This window comes from Oncorhynchus mykiss, chromosome 25 (assembly GCF_057628025.1).
Source record: "Oncorhynchus mykiss isolate SJ-2025 chromosome 25, ASM5762802v1, whole genome shotgun sequence".
Lineage (NCBI taxonomy): Eukaryota > Metazoa > Chordata > Actinopteri > Salmoniformes > Salmonidae > Oncorhynchus > Oncorhynchus mykiss.
In genome coordinates this window covers 63,130,089-63,152,028 of record NC_143046.1, presented here as the reverse complement: position 1 = coordinate 63,152,028, position 21,940 = coordinate 63,130,089, and the positions used below count along the sequence as shown (strand labels likewise).

The 21,940-nt window shown below is 44.2% G+C and overlaps 2 protein-coding genes across 5 annotated transcripts in view; both read left to right on the top strand.

Annotated features, from left to right (window-relative positions):
- The window catches only part of LOC110505455 (uncharacterized), a 39,918-nt gene extending 34,784 nt beyond the window's left edge, over nt 1-5,134 (top strand). For all 4 annotated transcript variants that reach the window (XM_021584683.3, XM_021584682.3, XM_036962639.2 and 1 more), the window contains exons 7-8: nt 128-3,823; nt 3,934-5,134. In XM_021584683.3, coding sequence (XP_021440358.3) covers nt 128-3,804 — 3,677 coding nt within the window. In that variant the 3' untranslated portion in view covers nt 3,805-3,823; nt 3,934-5,134. The remainder of the gene's footprint in view (nt 1-127; nt 3,824-3,933) is intronic.
- Nucleotides 5,135-19,679: 14,545 nt separating this feature from the next.
- LOC110505454 (CD276 antigen) lies at nt 19,680-21,437 on the top strand. Its single transcript, XM_021584681.3, has 4 exons — nt 19,680-19,854; nt 20,005-20,352; nt 20,532-20,816; nt 20,977-21,437. The coding sequence occupies exons 1-4, from the start codon at nt 19,785-19,787 to the stop codon at nt 21,162-21,164; spliced, it is 891 nt and encodes a 296-aa protein (XP_021440356.1). The 5' UTR covers nt 19,680-19,784; the 3' UTR covers nt 21,165-21,437.
- Nucleotides 21,438-21,940: the final 503 nt, after the last annotated feature.

Below are 21,940 nucleotides of genomic sequence, written 5' to 3'. Positions count from 1 at the left end.
TGTGTCAGTGAAGGCCATTGTGAAGATGCCTGTGGATAATTGCACCCTTAACACAAGCACGTACTTTTCTATTCTCTTGTGTAGCTGTATATGAACCTATCTTGATTTGTTCTGTTCCTCACTTAAGGGTTGGACAGAGCCTCATGGGCAGGTCGTCAGGTTATAGATGAGGGTGGGCTCCCTAACGGTGAGAGTCTGGACTTCTCCACCATCGATGGGCCTCACCTGGCTGGTTCCCACGAGGGGGTGAGGAAGTACCTTCAGTCCGTAGAAGGCCTGCAACCTGTCTGTGAGGACCAGATCCAGAAGGTCCCCTCCCGGGCCGGACACAGGGACGACCTGGCTCTCCTCCAGCACATGGGCCCCCAGCTGTCCGACCTGAATCGGCCCAAGTCCCTGGCTGTCCCCTGGATGACCACAACCTCTAGCCTGCTTCAGCTGCACCCCAGCCCTGTCATGTCCATGTCCCCCCAGGCCACCTACATGTCTAAGATCATCCCAAACGCTGTGCTGCTACCCTCCGTAGACGTGGTGGAGATCACCCGGAACCGTAGTCGGAGCAGCGTTCGTACTGTCAGTAAGAGCAGCCTGCTGCTGGCCAGCCCTGCCTCCTCCCGCGCCTCCTCCCGCGCCTCCTCCCGCGCCTCCTCCCGCGCCTCCTCCCACGCCTCTACCATGTCCTCCGCCTCCCGCTACAACCCACCACACTTCTCTGACAGCTCTGGATGGAGCCACTCTGAGTCCTCTGAGACCCTGGTGTCTGACTCTTCCACAATCTCCTCCAACAGCACCACCAGACAGGGGGGCCCACAGGGGGGGGATGGGGATGGTTCATCCAGGGAGACGACCCTGGACAGCAAGAGTATCCACTCCTCTGTCAGTAAGGCCTCCAGGACCTCCGCCACCAACGGCAAAGGGAAAGCCAGAGGGGATGATGGCAAACAGGAGGGGCCCTTCGCCCGGAGCATGTCTGTGATGAAGTCCAAGAGGGCACCGGCCCCACCCAGCCGCTCCTACTCCCTACACAAGGACAACATGAAGAAGCACTCGCGAGACCTGATTAACAACATGGTTACTGCCCCTCCCCAAATCAGCCCATTCCAGGGAGGGGAGGTTAAGGTTTTCAGTGCTGGGGAAAGTAACAACAGTAGCCCTGGCTACACAGCAGACACCAGCTCTCTGGATGAGTCTTCAGGCTCTGTGACAGCCAGCCCCTTCAACATCCCACAGCAGGCAGCCAGGGAGAAGGTGAGGAACGATCAGCCAGGCTCCACAGGCTCCTCTCCCCAGAAACAGACCCCCCAGGAAAATGGCCTGAAGAATGTCTCTCCCTCCAGCGGCTACTCCAGCCACGGTGGCACGTCCACCCTCCTTTCCAAACAGATCCTTAACCCATCTCCAGGGAAAAAAAGAGGCATCCGAGCAATCATCTTCCCAATGGCACCATCGCCGGCAGCTTCAGCCCCATCACTTGTCATTCAGCCCCAGGCCTCTGACAGCAGCAAGACGCCTGAGCCAGTCGACACTGTAACTCCCTCACCTTCAGTCATGTCACTCAGAGAGCCGTTCAACATCCCACCCCCACCCAAGGTGTCTGCCCCCTCTCCTCCTCCCCCGGAGGTATGGGCACACAACAAGCGCACCTTTGAACTGCTACTAGGTCCCCCGGCCCCCAACAACACGGATACGGTGGTGCGAAAGAACCCAAAGGATCGACGACAGCAGAGGCAGTCGCCTTCCACATCAAGAGAGGGTTATGTTAAGAACGTGTCACCTGAGAGGAGAGATGAGGCAGCACCAGAGCAGGAGGCAGGAGGTGTGCTGGAGGGGGTCACTGAGCCTCGAGCTAAAGAGCAGACAGGTCCAGCAGACCAGGAAAGGGTACGGTCTTCCATTGTGGAGACTAGTAATCCAGCAGCACATACGTTTGAGTCAGGAAAAGGTCAGGAGAGTGAAGTAGCACAGAAGGTTGAAGAGAGGGCCCAAGGAAGTCAGTTGGGAGTTAAAGAGAAGGTGCAGGGAAGTCAGTTGGTGGTTGAAGAGAAGGTGCAGGGAAGTCAGTTGGTGGTTGAACCAGAGAGGGTCATTGTAAATCAGTTGATAGGTAAACTAGAGAAGGTCCAGACAAGTAATTTGGTAAATGGAAAATCAGTGAATGCCGCAGTAGCTCCAGTAAAGGGCCTAGGAAAAGTAAAGACAGAAACACAGACTACTACTCCTGCTGCAGCCAAAAAGACTGAATTCCAACCTAAAATGGATACGTCTATGGTAAGCCCTGCTCTAGCACACATCTCCCCATCTCCGTCTCCTCCCCCAGCACACTATCCTCCTCTTCCCCCTTCCAAACAGACCCCACCTGTGGCCCCCTCAGACTCTATGCCTGCTCCAGAGCCGCCACTAGTCTCCACCACTGGGGAATCCTCCTGGCCCCCTCCGCCTTCTCCCATGGACTTGGCCACCCTTGGCAATGAGCTTGACCTGCCCATTCCCCCACCACCAAGGGTAGTTATGACAGAACTTGTGGCCCCTGTTTCATCTATACTACAGGGAATCCCACCTCCACCCCAGGGTATCCCACCTCCACCTCCCCAAGAAGCCCCACCTCCACCAAAAGCTAAATTTGGTCCTCCCTCCTACATCCCTCCACCTCCCCAAAGTATTCCACCCCCACCTCCACTGGAAAACATACAGCAGCACAGTCCAGTGACCACAGAGGGACAGAACCAAGACAAGTCCCTCAGCAAGAGCTCTTTCTCTCCCACTCCCCCAGAGGAGAGCTCCACTCCCGTGGTCACCCCCACCCTTCTGCAGACGGTCAAGCTGAGGTCTGTCAATAATGGTGACCAGGATCAGGAAAAGGACCAGGGACAGGACTGGCCAGGGGTCACTTTGAGGACCAAAAAACCCAGTAACGGTGAGGCTCCCCAGAAGCCTATTCGAAGGTCTCTGTTCATGACATCTCCCCCTCCCACTGTCACATCCCCAACTACAACTGTTATCTCACAATCTCCCATCGCCCAACCCCCAGAGGCAGCCCCAGCCACAGAGGCAACCCCACAGGCAGACCCAGAGCCTGCCACATTCCCAGAGGCAACCTCAGCCCCAGAGGTAGCCACAGCCTCAGTTCCAGAGGGAGCCACAACCCCAGAAACAACCCCAGAGGCAGCTGCAGAAACGCCTCCAGCCACAGTCCCAGCTGAGGCCCTAGAGGTAGCCACAGCCTCAGCTCCAGAGGGAGCCACAACCCCAGAAACAACCCCAGAGGCAGCTGCAGAAACGCCTCCAGCCACAGTCCCAGCTGAGGCCCTAGAGGTAGCCACAGCCTTAGCTGAAGCCCCAGCCAAGCCCCAGCCCAGCATACTTAATTTACCCTTAAAGTCATCCACTGTCACCTCTCCTACGAGGAAGTCACCTCCTGCCTCAGCCACCACCCCCTCCATGAGGATGCAGGAGGCCATCCGCTTGAGGACAGCATCCAGAAGTAAAGAGGGGCCTCCCTCTCGTCTCAGTCTGCACTCTCCAACAAGTCTCAAGTCTCCCTCCTCCACCGCCAGTTTCATCTTTGCCAAGAGTACAAAGAAGATTGTCATAGAGACCCCCTCATCCCCTGAGGCCCAGGCCAATCTCACAAAGAACCTGATAGCTGAGCTTTCATCTATGTCCAATCCAGCCAAGTCCATAGAAACACAGAAGGTGGTGGTCAAGGTGCCTCCACCTGTGTCAAGGAAACCCAAGCCTAAGGTCAAAGAGACAGAGCCCAGTGTGGAGACTGAGCATGTGCAAACTGCGGGTCAGGAAGCATAGCCAGCAGACAGCATTGAGGGTAAGGGATCTGTGATTGTGACACAACCATACTTGCCTAATTTGTTACAGCTATTGTCCATTTGCACTGCTTGTTGATCTGATCTGACTGATCTTTCTCTCCTGTCAAAGGTGCCCCAGAGGCTCCAAGCGGGACAGCAGTGCCACCATTATCCTCCATATGAGCAACACTGCCACTAAGCAAGGATGAATCATTCACAAAGACAGACTTTTATCTTTACATTGAGAAGACACCACATGTCAAGCGCAATATGCAAGAGGGAAAGATGGATAAAAAAAAAGTGGGTGGATGACACAATCAGAGCCTTCTGAAGACAGGGCAACTGGACATAACTACATGTAACCCTCTCAAAAAGAGCTCTGAGTTTGAAATCCTTTGAGTGCATGTTAAAATGGTGTTGGCCTTTCATTTTTCTAATACTCTTGTTGTATTTTGGAGCATTTTTCTTTGGCAGAGGGACTTCTTACTGGTCTGATTTAATAATGGAGAGTCAGTCACAGTGCATGCTGGTCTAGGTTGCCCTCTAGTGTCAACTATGGAATGTCACAGCTACTGCTGTTGGGTACTGCAAACACTTGTCTGGATTATATACCACAATGTTGGATTTTTTGATATATTCATATCGTTATAAGATAATGCACAATTAGAATGTGTTGAGTTCTTATTTCATCCATGTTTGTTGTAATAAAATAATTGACCTAAATTATTTGTCCTGTAGACACCTTCCCATTAGATTTTGTGGGAAATATGATGTTGTTTTATGTTTTCTATGTCAATATGTGGCAATCTTTCCTGATGTCGTCATTTCCTTTTCTCCTTAGCTACTAAAATGCTATAATCAGAGCTGGGTGATACCACTAGTTCTAGAATGAGGATGAGAATCATATTCATGATGAGAATCCCAATTTTCATGGTCATATTTTTTTTTCTTTTGTTGGTATGAATGTACAGACTTTTACAGGAATCTCACCCTGCGTGTAAATCAAATCTCACAGGTTTAATCTGAAGCACAGTTTATGAATTTAACTGGTCATTTAAAAAGACTATTGTGGCAAATCTTTGTCTTGCTTTTAGTTATATCCTGCACATTTTGATACATTTCCTTTCAACCAGATGGGAGCTATATTATACATTGCATTTATGTTACTAATTTGTACAGAATTTGGGATATTTCTCAACAATGAAACATCTGCTTTGAAAGTACATATTATTCAGTGATTTCAATGATTGTAGAAAAGTAATCTGACAAATGATTATGTATAGTTTCATTTATTTCAAGGTAACAGAATAAATGTATATCTTCACAATGAATTCATTTAGCCATTTCATTATTTCTACCTTGTTTCTGAGAAATCTTCCATCAATGTTTTGTGAGTCAATTAGGCTTCTCTAGATTCCGTTTATGCAACACACAAACACCCTGTTCCCAGGTTTCCATCTTTTGTGTCTTATCAGGATGTCTTGAAACCTCCCATGTTCACACACGTCTGGGTTTTCAGTATCCATCTTAGACACATTTGTATGTTGAATTACAGTCCAAACTAAGACTATATAAAATAGATTTGGACTGTATACAGTGAGCTCCAAAAGTTTTGGAACAGTGACATTTTTGTTTTGGCTCTGTACTCCAGCACTTTGGTTTTGAAATGATACCATGACTATTTACAGACTGTCAGCTTTAATTTGAGGGTATTGAAATCCATATCGGGTGAACCATTTAGGATTTAGAGCACTTTTTGTAGATAGTTCCCTCCATTTTAGGGGACCAAATGTGGACGCTACCATGATTTACAGATAATCCTGAATGAATAATGAGTGAGAAAGTTAGAGGCATAAATATCATAACCCCCCCAAAAAATGCTAACCTCCCTTGTTATTGTAATGAGAGGCTAGCATGTCTTGGGGGTATGATATTTGTGCATCTAACTTTCTCAATCATTATTCACGATTCATTCAGGACTATCCGTAATTATGGTAGCATCCACATTAATGTAGAAGTGTTTACAAACAAAATAGAATGTTTGTAAACATTCTATTCTTATTTACAATAAAAGTGACACCAAAATGACAGTACATTATTTACCATTTCTATTGGGCACAAAATGATCTGAAACACAAACAAAAGAAACAGCAAATGCATCCAAGTTTGTAGAGTCACAAGCTTGACGTAATCATTGCGTGCTAGGAATATGGGACCAAATATTACATTTGACTCTTTTAATACACAATGTGCCTTCAGAAAGTATTCACACCCCTTGACTTTTTCCAAGTTTTGTTGTGTTATAGCCTCAATTTAAAATGGATTATTGGATTTTGTCACTGGCCTACACACAATACCCTATAATGTCAAAGTGGAATTATGTTTTTTGAAATGTTAAATTAATAAAAATGAAAAGCTGAAATGTCTTGAATCAATAAGTATTCAATGCCTTTGTTATGGCAAGCCTAAATAAGTTCAGGAGTGAAAATGTGCTTACAAAGTCACAGTAGGTTTCATGGACTCCCTCTATGTGATATAATAGTGTTTATCGTGATTTTTTTATGACTACCTCATCTCTGTAACCCAGACATCTGTAAGATCCCCCAGTCGAGCAGTGAACTTCAAACACAGATTCAACTACAAAGACAAAGGTTTCCCAATGTCTCACAAAGAAGGGCAGCTATTGGTAGATGGGTAAACATTTTAAAAATCAGACATTGAATATCCCTTTGAGCATGGTGAAGTTATTAATTAGACTTTGGATAGTGTATCAATACACCCAGTCATTATAAAGAAACAGGTGTCCTTCCGAACTCAGTTGCTGGAGAGGAAGGAAACCACTCAGGGATTTCCCCCTGAGGCAAATGGTGACTTTAAAACAGTTACAGAGTTGAATGGCTGCGATAGGAGAACGCTGAGGATGAATCAACAACATTGTATTTACTCCACAATACTAACTTAATTGGCAGAGTAAAAATGTCCTGAATACAGTGTGTTATGCTTGGCACAAATCCAATACAACAAATTACTGAGTACCACTCTCAATATTTTCAAGCATAGGTTTGGCTGCACCATGTTATGGGTGCTTGTAATCTCTAAGGACTGGAGAGTTTTTCAGGATAAAAAAAGAAACAGAATGGAGCTAAGCACAGGGAAAATCCTAGAGGAAAACCTGGTTCAGTCTGCTTTCCACCAGACACTGGGTGATGAATTCAGTATTTCAGCCGGACAATAACCTGAAACACAAGGTCAAATCTACACTTACCAAGAAGACAGTGAATGTTACTGAGTGGCCGGGTTACAGTGTTGACTTAAATCTAATTTGAAGATGTGCCCACATACTTTTGTATATATAGTGTATCACCACGTGGATCCAAGTTTACTTTGATATAATGGTAATTATATCAACATTTGTGCATAAAGGAGTTTCCACTGACATTTCTCATATAATAAATTTTACTCACAAAAAAGATTCCACTATGTGGAACAACCAAATTGTCTGTCTGCATTTATAAAATTGTACCGGTAAATCCTGTTTCCATCAGCCCGGTCGTGACTTTTTTAATGCTTCATAATGCTTCATCTGCAAGAAATGGTTGGATGGAAACTTGGTTACTGTCCCAATGCTTTTGGAGATCACTGTACATATACAATGTATATTTTAGTATTGATATTATTTTGAGTTTATATAATACATTTATATTGGAATTTCAAATGTTTTTGTCACCTGGGTAATGGGTCAAACAATCTGTTACCTTTGTAGAGGATTCTTTTTAGATCAACTCCTATCAGAGGATGTGTCTGACAGTTTGTACAACTCTAATGCTCATACATGAAAGTGTATGTCTACAAAGGGAAACCTTGAGGAATAATGGATTGAATTTATGTGAGCGGCTGGATCTGTCTTGCCTTTATATGATCAAAACATAATGTGTGGATCCTCATTTACAATGGTGATATGCAGGCCATACTGTAGAAGATACTAAAATAACTACTGCCTTGTGCCTCGAAAAGGAGTGTCAGGAATATTATGGAAAACAACGTCTTGGGAACCTCCTTGCTTCACTGACGTTGTGCGTCATCGGGCACATCTAGCCTCTGTGAGGAGCCAGGGCTAGGTGGAGTAACAAAGGGTGAATAGTAGATCAGTAGGTGTTTCATTCCTCACCATAAACTGTAAGACACCAGTGCTTGGACTGCTGTTGATTCATTGAAGGACTTACTTGATTTTGTACTATTGCTGGCTAAATACAGTAACCTCTGTCATGAGCTGGAAATCCTGGTTCACTCAAAGTTATTTAAAAAAAACTTTATTACATTTAGTTTTACAGTAACAGTGCACATTAATCTTTAACAGTGCACATAACCAATACTTGGGGGTGCTAAGAAAATAGTTGATTTTCATTACTTCAGAGTTATAAGGAAGTTGTCGTTTTTTTCAATAAAAGCAGAAATGGCACACAGCACATTCGATATAAATGTAGTTTTTAATTCAATTTGGCCAAAGAATATTCAACAAAATAGCTATAAACCTAATACGTGCAAAGGTGATATACTTCAGCATCTGACAGCGCCCATGCACTGAAGTCTTTCAGCAATAACAACACAATACATCCTGTCATATATACACATATTCATATACATAGCTCATATATCAAGCACATATATTAAGCCGCCTGACTCAAGTCATTGCACGCACCCCTGTCCAAACAGGAAGCACCCTACCCCCAGCCATAAACTGCCAGTTTCAGTTCCCCTTATCTCATGCTTCCTTGACACACAAACATTTCATGAGCACTGCACACTCACACTCCACCCCCCTCTACTGGTCGGGTGCTGTGCACCATTGGGGCTCCTGCTCTGGCTGGAGCAGGCCCGCCTCCAACTCTTCGGGACCAGTCAGAAGACCACCACGACAAGACTCCACCAACATTTTCCCATGTATATAATCTGCTACAACCTTTGTCTAGGTCCCTTTTTCAGCTAACTCCTTTTGAGCTATATGAATCAGGTCCGTGCACGTTAAACTGCAGGACAAAATATCTTTTGACTCAATAAACTGTCTTTTTGTTACAACTGAAATCCACTCTGTCCAGCGTCCATGATTTGGTCTCACTCTCCTGTAATTCAATCATCAACAATCCAAAATGCGACAACAAGAAGTGCATGTATTCCATATGCATAATCAGATAACTGTGCATTGGTAATAATGTTTTGGATGAAATGCCTATCACAACGTCCAAAATGAAATTAATAATATCCAAAGCGCAGCCACAACGAGAAGTGCAATGCATTTAGCCTACGCCTATTAACTGTGCACACACTTGTAAAACGAACTGGCTATCACAATCTTAGTGATTATATTTATATTACAAAAATACATGTAGGCCGACAAAACGCATGCGTCTTCTTGTTCCATCCAGATCCAGATCAGCGTGATTGAATCATGATCCCGCCACCTGACAGGCCGCTCTGGCAAATTCATAATAATAGATGTGGCTACGCAGGCGCACAATATACAGAATTACCCAACGTAATACCACATAATAATTTATCCTATGCCATATTTATAATAAATGAATCAGTTACTCACCAAGTGTTGTTTTATAGAAGGACGATGCGTCTGTTGTTGTGGTTCAATGCAAATGAGCCTATAATTTTCTGGACATCCATGGCCTTTGTTCTTTTTGCGTGTATGGACAGGCAGGCAAGGTTGCTGAGTGGAGGGTCTGCCATTCTGTTTCTCAGGTAGGTTTTTACACGCCGCATGCAGGGAAAACTGCATTCACATGACGCGAAGGTTACTGGCAGTGTGACAGATACGTGTGACAACAAAATCCCCCGCTGGCTTCACGTTTCTGACACAGTCCACCAAAACAAGATTGAGACGGTGTGGTGGCAATGAATGTAGATTGCCTGAGGGACCTCTTCTCTGAATTTCTCCTGGTCCCCGTTGTGAACGCCGGACATGACAGCACAGTGTGATCAATGTTACATTTAAAATAGTATCTTTGTTCGTAGCGAAAAGCGACTCGGGATGTAATCCATCAGCTGGAGTGAAATGAAGAAATTCCTGAGGTCCTTACTCTCATCAATGCAAATAGCTTAGCATCTTGTATTTCACCACTTATCTGATCCCTAATCGTATTTGCCATAATGTCTAGTATTTCATTCTGTATATCATGATGCGTGTACTTAGCATTTCTAGGATCTAGGATTTACCAGTAGTAAATGGATTTTACCCATTAATTTGTTTTTTTACAAGTTGTAAATGTTTCATTATATTTTGTTTGGAGTGTGTGCAATGAGCATGGGTCTGGTTTCTCTGTTTCTCTTGTTAATGTTGAGGGTGCGCGAACACCTCTGTGCACGTAGAAATAAGTAGCGGACTTGGCCTGCTGCGCGCAAATCTAGGAACATTTGAATTATTATGGTCTTAGTCACCACGTCCACAACTAATACGCTGAACTTCTCAATCATTTTTTCTTCACCTCACACATTGTCAACGAAGTCCTTTTTAAAATTGATATCCATTGCTAATGATTGCCTAATAGTTGCTTACAGTAGGCCTCTTTGAAAAATATTTACAACAATCTCCCCCTTGATAATCACCAAGCCTCGGTGTGAAAGAGCAAAATATAATCATCTGATTAACCCATATGTAACCTTCCCTCTCCACGCCCCTACCTGGGCTCGAACAACCCTCTGCACATATCGACAACAATCACCCTCGAAGCATCGTTTACACATCGCTCCACAAAAGCTGGGTCCCTTGCAGAGCAAGGGGAACAACTATTTCAGGTTTCAGAGCGAGTGATGTCACCCGATTGAAATGCCATTAGCGTGCACCATCGCTAGCTAGCTAGCCATTTCACATCAGTTACACATATATACAGTGAAAGGTCATAAAATACATTTCTTTCCCTTGCGCAAAAACAGCTGTCTGTCCGGAGCTCACTGGCGCAGGAAACTCTTGGCCCGGAATAGGCTAGTTGATACAATGTATAAATTTTGCTAGTGATAACTCAAGTCTAGACAGATCAAAAGGGAGGAAGACAGGCTGAGTAGAGAGATGAATTTGATTGAAATAACCAGAATTTTAATCAGTATATTTCCTATTTTCGGCTTCATGTGCGCTATTTTTACTTATTTGACAATAAAAGTTTTAGGCCAACAGCTGCATTGACCATCTCAGAGTTCCATGCACTCATTTAGGCTGTTTAGCCAATGATCACAGTGTATCAATGTGTCCTTATGGCAGAGGCTAGTGCTTTCACATTAGTTGAATTTTAACTTGAAACCATTGGTTAATCATAAACATTGATCATAAACATTTTACTAAAAATGATACAAATAAAACTAAAACGTTATTATTGAAATGGAACTGTTCCACATATGAAAATCAAAACTGACACACATTGAGTCAAATTCAACACAATACATTACTGGTGTTAAAGAAATTAAGAGAGTTGCATTCACTTTTTAAATAACATTTAGTTTTCCAGTCCAACTCATCCCAAACCATCTCAATTGGGTTGAGGTTGAGTGATTATGGAGGCCAGGTTTTCTGATGCAGCAATCCATCACTCTCCTTCTTGGTCAAAAAGCCCCTACACAGGAGGTGTGTTTTGGGTCATTGTCCTGTTGAAAAACAAATGATAGTCCCACTAAGCGGAAAGCAGAAGGGATGGCGTATCGCTGCAGAATGCTGTGGTAGCCATGCTGGTTAAGTGTGCCTTGAATTCTAAATAAATCACAGACACTGTCACCAACAAAGCACCCTCACACCATCACACCTCCTCCTCCATGCTTCACGGTGGGAACCACACATGCAGAGATCATTCATTCACATACTCTGCATCTCACAAAGACACAGCGGTTGGAACCAAAAATGTCACATTTGGACAGATTTCCAGCGGCCTAATGTCCTTTGCTTGTGTTTCTTGGCCCAAGCAAGTCTCTTCTTATTATTGGTGTACTTTAGTAGTGGATTGTTTGCAGCAATTCGACCATGAAGGCCTGATTCACACAGTCTCTTCTGAACAGTTGATGTTGAGATGTGTCTGTTACTTGAACTCTGTGAAGCATTTATTTGGGCTGCAATTTCTGAGGCTGGTAACTCTAATGAACTTATCCTCTGCAGCAGAGGTAACTCTGGGTCTCCCTTTCCTGTGGCGGTCCTCATGAGAGCCAGTTTCATCATAGCTCTTTATGTTTTTTTTGCGACGGCACTTGAAATGTTCCTGATTTACTGACCTTCATGTCTTAAAGTAATGATGGACTGTCATTTCTCTTTGCTTATTTGAGCTGTTCTTGCCATAATATGGACTTGGTCTTTTACCAAATAGGGCTATCTTCTGTATACCACCCCTACCTTGTCACAACACAACTGATTGCCTCAAATGCATTAAGAAGGAAAGAAATTCAAATGAACTTTTTAACAAGGCACACCTGTTAATTGAATTGCATTCCAGTTGACTACCTCATGAAGCTGGTTGAGAGAATGGCAAGTGTGTGCAAGGCTGTCATCAAGGCAGAGGGTGGCTAGTCTGAAGAATCTCAAATATAAAATATATATTTTGATTTGTTTAACACTTTTTTGGTTACAACATGATTCCGTACGTGTTATTTCATAGTTTTGATGTCTTCACTATTATTCGACAATATGGAAAATAGTACAAATAAAGAAAAACCCTTGAATTTGCTGTGTCCAAACTTTTGATAGATACTGTATATATACAGTGCATTCGGAAAGTATTCAGACCCCTTGACTTTTTCCACATTTTATTACGTTACGGCCTTATTCTAAAATTGATTCAACTGTTTTTTCCCCCTCATCAATCTACACACAATACCCCACAATGACAAAGCAAAAGCAGGTATTTAGTAGACATTTTTGCAAAGGTATTAAAAATACAAAACTGAAATATCACATTTTCATAAGTATTCAGACACTTTACTCAGAACTTTGTTAAAGAACATTTGGCAGCGATTAGAGCCTCGAGTCTTCTTGGGTATGACGCTACAAGCTTGGAACGCCTGTATTTGTGGAGTTTCTCCCATTCTTCTCTGCAGATCCTCTCAAGCTCTGTCAGGTTGGATGGCGAGCGTAGCTGCACAGCTTGTTTCAGGTCTCTCCAGAGATGTTCGATTGGGTTCAATTCCGGGCTCTGGCTGGGCCACTCAAGGAGGTTTGGTTGTTCCAAACTTCTTCCATTTAAGAATGATGGAGGCCACTGTGTTCTTGGGGAACTTTAATGCTGCAGAAATGTTTTGGTACCCTTTCCCAGATCTGTGCCTTGACAATCCGGTCACACACCTGTCTATATGTGGGGCAGCAGATAGCTTAGTGGTTAGAGCATTGGACCAGTAACCGAAAGGTTGCTGGATTGAATCCCTGAGCTGACAAGGTAAAATCTGTTGTTCTGCCCATGAACAAGGCAGTTAACCCACTGTTCCCTGAAAGGCCGTCACTGTAATTAAGAATGTGTTTTTAACTGACTTACCTAGTTAAATAAAAGTATAAATTATTATTTTTAAATATAAGGTCCCACAGTTGACAGTGCATGTTTGGGCAAAAACCAAGCCATGAGGTCGAAGGAATTGTCCGTAGAGCTCCGAGACAGGATTTTGTTCGATGCACAGATCTGGGGAAGGGTACTAAAAAATGTGTGCAGCATTGAAGGTCCCCAAGAACACAGTGGCCTTCATCATTCTTAAAAGGAATAAGTTTGGAACCACCAAGACTCTTCCTAGAGCTGTCCGCCCAGCCAAACTGCGCAATCAGGGGAGAAGGGCCTTGGTCAGGGAGGTGACCAAGAACCCAATGGTCACTCTGACAGAGTTCCAGAGTTCCACTGTGGATATGGCAGAACCTTCCAGAAAGACAACCATCTCTGCAGCACTTTCTGTATGTACTGTAAATGTAAAATAAATAGTTATTTATTCGTATAACAAATCCCTAATTCTGTGGATTAGTTGCATCTCAGATTAGCTCTGTCTCTTGTAAGTAGGTTTAGAAGTTTGTTGAAACTGCTATAATATTGTAGTTTTTTTCAAACAAAACAATGAAGAATAGAGGATGGTGGTTGGCTTGACAATGAAACCAATGGCATTGGGAAGAGAACAAACAGATCTGGAACCAGACTAGCTGGTCTGTTCACATTCTTATCTAAATGTGTTGCCATGGGTGCACATTGTATCCAGTTGTATCTGATTACTGGTGGTGGGAGGGAGTGGACTCTCAACTCATTCACTGTTAACTGTAATTTTTAGATAAAAAAAGAGAGAAAAATCCCATGGAATCGATGCTAAATGTTATTTTATTGAGCAGGGGGTCTTTTTGAAAGCTGAAAGGGTCCTACAGTATCAACCAAAAACTCCTGCTTCAAGGTATTACCCAGAATTGTATTTTATTTTCAGCATGTCTTGGTTCACATGAGTTTGTCATGTGCTGGTGTCACAGGTGATGAGTCATAATCCAGTCATGTTTTTTTTAAACAAAGTTGTATGTATGTCTTTGACACATCTATGTGTTGACTCAACATAACTGAAGCAGAAGATGACATTGAGATTGACAATGGTATATGTCAGTATGCTTAATGTCAAACGTTTCGTCAGTCCAAGCTGTTATTTGTCCACTTGCTCTTAGTTGGATGTAAATTCATATACAGTTGAAGTCGGAAGTTTACATACAATTTAGCCAAATACATTTAAACTCAGATTTTCACAATTCCTGAATCCTAGTAAAAAAAATCCCTGTCTTAGGTCAATTAGGATCACCACTATATTGAATGTGAAATGTCAGAATAATTGTAGATAGAATGATTTATTTCAGCTTTTATTTATTCCATGACATTCCCAGTGGGTCAGAAGTTTACATACACTCAATTAGTATTTGGTAGCATTGCCTTCAAATTGTTTAACTTGGGTCAAACGTTTCGGGTAGCCTTCCACAAGCTTCCTACAATAAGTTGGGTGAAATTTGGCCCATTCCTCCTGACAGAGCTGGTGTAACTGAGTCAGGTTTGTAGGCCTCCTTGCTCGCACACGCTTTTTCAGCTCTGCCAAAACCGTAGTCTGGCTTTTTTATGGTGGTTTTGGAGAGCAGTGGCTTCTTCCTTGCTGAGGGACCTTTCAGGCTATGTCGATATAGGACTTGTTTTACTGTGGATATAGATACTTTTGTATCTGTTTCCTCCAGCATCTTCACAAAGTCATTTGCTGTTGTTCTGGGATTGATTTGCACCTTTTGCACCAAAGTACGTTCATCTCTAGGAGACAGAACACGTCTCCTTCCTGAGCGATATGATGGCTGCGTGGTCCCATGGTGTTTATACATGCGTGCTATTGTTTGTACAGATGAACATGGTACCCTCAGGCATTTGGAAATTGCTCCCAATGATGAACCAGACTTGTGGAGGTCTCCAATTACTTTTCTGAGGTCTTGGCTGATTTCTTTATATTTTCCCATGATGTCAAGCAAAGACGCACTGAGTTTGAAGGCAGGCCTTTAAATACATCCACCTCCAATTGACTCAAATAATGTCAATTAGCCTATCAGAAGCTTCAAAAGCCATGACATCATTTTCTGGAATTTTCCAAGCTGTTTAAAGGCACAGTCAACTTAGTGTATGTAAACTTCTGACCCACTGGAATTGTGATACAGTGAATTACAAGTGAAATAATCTGTCTGTAAACAATTGTTGGAAAAATGACTTGTGTCATGCACAAAGTAGATGTCCTAACCGACTTGCCAAAACGATAGCTTGTTAACAAGAAATTTGTGGAGTAGTTGAAAAACAAGTTTTAATGACTCCAACCTAAATGTATGTAAACTTCCGACTTCAACTGTAGCCAATATGCTGTTCATATTTCATTTGTCTCCTGGGTATTTAGTGGTACAAAGCTAATTTATGTTGAGTTGCAAGGCCAGATGTTTATTTGTCATGGTTACTGAGCTTCCAACAAAACTGGGAGGGTGTGTTTGTCTAGTTCGAATGAAAGAAACATGTTCCGACATGAATAGGTGTACAGTTGAAGTCGGAAGTTTACATACACCTTAGCCAAACACATTTTAACTCAGATTTTCACAATTCCTGACATTTAATCCTAGTAAAAATTCCCTGTCTTAGGTCAATTAGGAACACCACTTTATTTTAAGAATGTGAAATGTCAGAATAATATTAGAGAGAATGATTTATTTCAGCTGTTATTTCTTTCATCACATTCTCAGTGGGTCAGAAGTTTACATGCACTCAATTAGTATTTGGTAGCATTGCCTTTAAATTGTTGAACTTGGATCAAATGTTTCGGGTAGCCTTCCACAAGCTTCCCACAATCGGTTGGGTGAATCTTGGCTCATTCCTCCTGACAGAGCTGGTGTAACTGAGTCAGGTTAGTAAGCCTCCTTGCTCGCCTACACTTTTTCAGTTCTGCACACACATTTTCTATATGATTGAGGTCAGGGCTTTGTGATGTCCACTCCAATACCTTGACTTTGTTTGCCTTAAGCCATTTTGCCACAACTTTGAAAGTATGCTTGGGGTCATTGTCTATTTGGAAGACCCATTTGCGACCAAGCTTTATGCCCTGACTGATGTCTTGAGATGCTGCTTCAATCTATCCACAATTTCCCTTCCTCATGATGCCATCTACTTTGTGACGTGCACCAGACCCTCCTGCAGCAAAGAACCCCTACAACATGACGCTGCCACCCCCGTGCTTCACAGTTGGGATGGTATTCTTCGGCTTGCAAGACCCCCCCCCTTTTTCCTCCAAACATAATGATGGTCATTATGGCCAAACAGTTCTATTTTTGTTTCATCAGACCAGAGGACATTTCTAAAAAAAAAAGTATGATCATTGTCCCCATGTGCAGTTGAAAATCGTAGTCTGTCTTTTTTATGGCGGTTTTGGAGCAGTGGCTTTTTCCTTGCTGAGTAGCCTTTCAGGTTATGTCGATATAGGACTCGTTTAACTGTGGATATAGATACTTTTGTATCTGTTTCCTCCAGAATCTTCACGAGGTCCTTTGCTGTTGTTCTGGGATTGATTTGCACTTCTCGCACCAAAGTACGTTCATTTCTAGGAGACAGAACGCCTCTCCTTCCTGAGCGGTATGACGGCTGCGTGTTCCCATGGTGTTTATACTTGCGTATTATTGTTTGTACAGATGAAGGTGGTACCTTCAGGCATTTGGAAATTGCTCCCAAGGATGAACCAGACTTGTGGAGGTCTACAATTTTTTTGTCTGATTTCTTTTGATTTTCCCATGAGGTCAGGCAAAGATGCACTGAGTTTGATGGTAGGCCTTGAAATACATCCACAGGTACACCTCCAATTGACTCAAATTATGTAAATTAGCCTTTCAGAAGCTCCTAAAGCCATGACATAATTTTCTGGAATTTTCCAAGCTGTTTGAAGGCACAGTCAACTTCGTGTATGTAAACTTCTGACCCACTGGAATTGTGATACAGTGAATTATAAGTTAAATAATTTGTCTGTAAACAATTGTTGGAAAAATTACTTGTGTCATGCACAAAGTAGATGTCCTAACCGACTTGCCAAACTATAGTTTGTTAACAAGAAATTTGTGGTGTGGTTGAAATACGAGTTTTAATGACTCCAACCTAAGTGTAATCTTCTGACTTCAACTGTATGTCTGCACAACAGAGAATTCTTAATCGTTTTTACAATAATGGACGCATCTCTGTTGGGGGCTGTAAAAAAAAAAAAAATGAGGATCAAAATATAATGGGGTTGATGTCACGTAATATCAAGGTGGGTGGAATCAGGCGCAGAGAGCAGGTTACAGTGAGTCGATAGTTATTTATTCTCCGAAAACCAAACACGGTCAACCCAAATATGCAGGGTGAAATAATCCAACACAGGATCAAAATATTATCGGAGAAAATAACACACACGTATTAACCCAAAATACATGAATCCAAAACATAGAAAAACAAACATAGACTGCCCCCCCAACTCACGCCCTGACCATACTAAATAAATACAAAACAACAGAAATAGAGGTCAGAACGTGACAGTACCCCCCCCCAAAGGTGCGGACTCCGGCCGCAAAACCTTGACCTATAGGGGAGGGTCTGGGTGGGCGTCTGTCCGCGGTGGCGGCTCTGGCGCGGGACGCGGACCCCACCTCATCATTGTCTTAGTCCGCCTTATTGTCCGCCTCCGTGGCTTTCTCAGCATGACCACCCCTCTCAATGACCCCACTGGACAGAGGGGCAGCTGCTCGGGACAGAGGGACAGCTGCTCGGGACAGAGAGACAGCTGCTCGGGATAGAGAGACAGCTGCTCGGGACAGAGAGACAGCTGCTCGGGACAGAGAGACAGCTGCTCGGGACAGAGAGACAGCTGCTCTGGGCAGAGGGGCTCCGGCAGCGGCGCCGGACAGGCGGGAGGCTCCGGCAGCGGCGCCGGACAGGCGGGAGGCTCCGGCAGCGGCGCCGGACAGGCGGGAGGCTCCGGCAGAGGCGCCGGACAGGCGGGAGACTCCGGCAGCGGCGCCGGACAGACAGGACCACCTGCAGGGAGGAGACAGAGAGACAGCCTGGTGCGTGGGGCTGCCACAGGTACCACCAGGCTGGGGAGCCCTTCAGGAGGCTTGGGGTTAGGAGGAGGCACCTGAAGGACCGGGCTGTGGGGGAGCACTGGAGCTCTGGTGCGCAACCTTGGCACCACCTCCCCAGGCTGGATAACCACTCTAGCCCGGACCGTCCGGAGTACAGGCACAGGTTGAACCGGGCTGTGGGTAAGCACGGGAGATCTAGTGCTTACTACACGCACCTCTCCCTTCGGCTCCATTCCCACATTCGCCCGGCACGAGCGGAGCGCAGGCAGAGGACGCACTGCACCCTCCCAGCGCCCCGGAGACACAGCACGCAGAGCCGGCGCAGGATACCCTGGACCAAAACTGCGTACCGGCGACCAGACCCGCTGAGCAGGTACCATACGCCCTGGCTCGATGCCCGCACTCGCATGACACTCTCGGGGGGCTGTCCTATAGCGCACCGGGCTATGGACACGTACTGGCGACACCGTGCGCTTAACCGCATAACACGGTGCCTGCCCAGTATCGCGCTGCTTATAATAAGCACGAGGGGTGAGCGCAGGTCTGCTACCTGGCTTAGCTCCACCCCTCGTGTGCCCCCCCCAAAAAATTTTTGGGGCTGTCTCTCGTACCTGTCGCACTGCCGTGCTGCCTCCTCATATCGCCGCCGCTCAGCTTTCGCTGCCTCCAGCTCTGCTTTGGGGCGGCGATATTCCCCAGCCTGTGCCCAGGGTCCCTCTCCGTTCAGTATCTCCTCCCATGTCCAGGAGTCCTGTGATACCGGCCGCTGTTGTTGTTGCTGCTGCTGCTGCTGTCGTCGCTGTTTTCTACCACGCCGCTTGGTCCTTTGTTGGTGGGTGATTCTGTCACGTAATATCAAGGTGGGTGGAATCAGGCGCAGAGAGCAGGTTACAGTGAGTCGATAGTTATTTATTCTCCGAAAACCAAACACGGTCAACCCAAATATGCAGGGTGAAATAATCCAACACAGGATCAAAATATTATCGGAGAAAATAACACACACGTATTAACCCAAAATACATGAATCCAAAACATAGAAAAACAAACATAGACTGCCCCCCCAACTCACGCCCTGACCATACTAAATAAATACAAAACAACAGAAATAGAGGTCAGAACGTGACAGTTGAATCTTGATTTACAGCAATAACTGAGAAGAGAAGTCATACAGGAAACGCTACCTTTTAAGGAATACAATGAAACGTCATGAAACCTGTTAGAGGGTGCAGCCAAGGTGTGAAGAAAATGTGAAAAGTACAGTAGATGACGTAGATCAATAGTTCAGTCATTCTTCAAGACACTTTATAAGACACTAGTTCCTGGACTGCTACCGATTCATTGAAGGACTTACTTGAATTTGATACTAGTTAAATACAGTGAACTCTGTCATGAGCTGGAAATCCTGGGTCACTCAAATATGTTTTGTTTCTCTCCTCATCATCAAGGCATCCTATTCTGGTAAGACACTTCCATGGTACACCTTCTTTTACGGTCAATCGTGACTAACTACTTTAATGTAATGAGTCATGTATCTAATAGAAAGGGTCACTGTAATCATGCCATCTCTTAGATGGGGTAGTAAGATTGTCTGTGTCCCTCTGTCTATAGTTGAATTTGAGATCAGTGTTCCTCGTGAGCCTCAACTTGCCATCGTGGGGCAGTATGTGGTCCTAGACTGCAGCTTTCCTGTGGGAAAGGCCTGGGACCTGGACAACAGTGTGATAACATGGCAGAGAGGCCTGGAGGTGATACACAGTTTCTACCACGGACAGGACCAACTGGACAGACAGAGCAGTCACTATACCAACAGAACCAGCCTGTACCACTCTGAGATGAAGAGGGGTAATGCCTCTCTCAGGCTGGACCGTACCAACCTGGGGGACAAAGGAGACTATACCTGCTCCGTGAGCACACTGCTGGGCAGTAAGACGAAAACCTTTGCCCTGAAATTAGCAGGTGTGATACCACATTAAACATGGTTTTCTAATTTGTGGACTGAGAATTTACTGATGTACTAGAAAATTTGTAATTTGACACACTAATTAGGGTTCCTTGTGATGTACTGTATAATGCTTACTGAGATACTTGTATATTATTTCATGCCATTAAACTGTGTCCATTGCCTCTTATTTCAGCATACTACCCTGAGCCACACCTGAAGTTCACAGCATCTTCAAGAGATGTGGAGCTACTCTTGACCTCGCAGGGAGGGTACCCGCGACCCTCAGTGCATTGGCTGGATGACAGCGGTGATGATGTCACCAATAACACAGTCACAAACATCTCAGAGGACACACAGGGTCTATACACTGTGTTCAGTACATTAAATCTACAGGGACAAGTCAACGAGACCATCACCTTCGTCTTAAAGAACAAGGCCCTGGGACAGGAGATCAGGAGAGAGATCACACTTCACTCAGGTACATAGACAATATCCTGGATTTGAAAAACACTTGACATTGCCTCTTTACTGAACGAGAGAGAGAGAGGAGAGAGAGCGCGAGCGAGCAAGAGAGAGAAGTAGAGTTCAGTTGTTTAGACATACAGTATAATCACAATGTCCTACATTTCTGTTCACAGCAAATGAGAGGTCGTCAGTAGAAAAAGGCAGAATTTCTGGAGACAACAAGAAGAGATGGACAATTCTTGTTCCTATAGTGACATTTGTACTGCTGTTGTTTGTACTATTAATGCCAGCACTGAGAAATTACGTGCCATGGCCATCGGAGAAACCATCACCTGTCTACAAAACACCATCAGGCGCATAAGTCATCACAAACGCCTTTTAATGTACTTTATAACGGAGAAAAAGACAAGACATTTAGGAATATATAATGAATGGATCTATGGCGTCGACATGATTATTGCCAGTGTTTGCAATACAGCCCGTAGTATCTTTCCAAGGAGTTACTGCCATAGTACTTTATAGTTCACCATGTAAATGTGGGTGCTACTTAGTTTCTTCTCAAACACAGAAATGGTTGCCAATGTATTTATTCAGAGAAAGAGACAAAAAGTGGAATAATACATATTTATTTAAATGTATGGATTAAGTGCATCATTGACTAGCTGCGTCTCAGTAAAGGTTGTTAAAACTGAATTCTTATAGTGAATGTACAATAGATGTACAATATATCCAGTTAAAAGGTACAGTGATTGTATTTTACTTAACCAAGCAAGTCAGTTAAGAACAAATTCTTCTTTACAATGACGGCCTACCTCGGCCAAACCCTAACCCGGACAACTGTGCACCACCCTATGGTACTCCCAATCACAGCCAGTTGTGATACAGCCTGGAATTGAACTAGGGTCCGTAGTGACGCCTCTAGCACTGAGATGCAGTGCCTTAGACCGCTGGGCCACTCGGGAGCTCCTGTAGGACTCACTCACCTTTCAGACCAACCGTCTCTTCATGTCACGTTAATGGAATGTGACAACGGTTATGCATAGCCTACTGTACCTATATAGTACACACATAGTAATTTTATTATGGCACTTATGAAGCACTTAGTGGGGATATTGTGGAGACCACTTATCTACACGT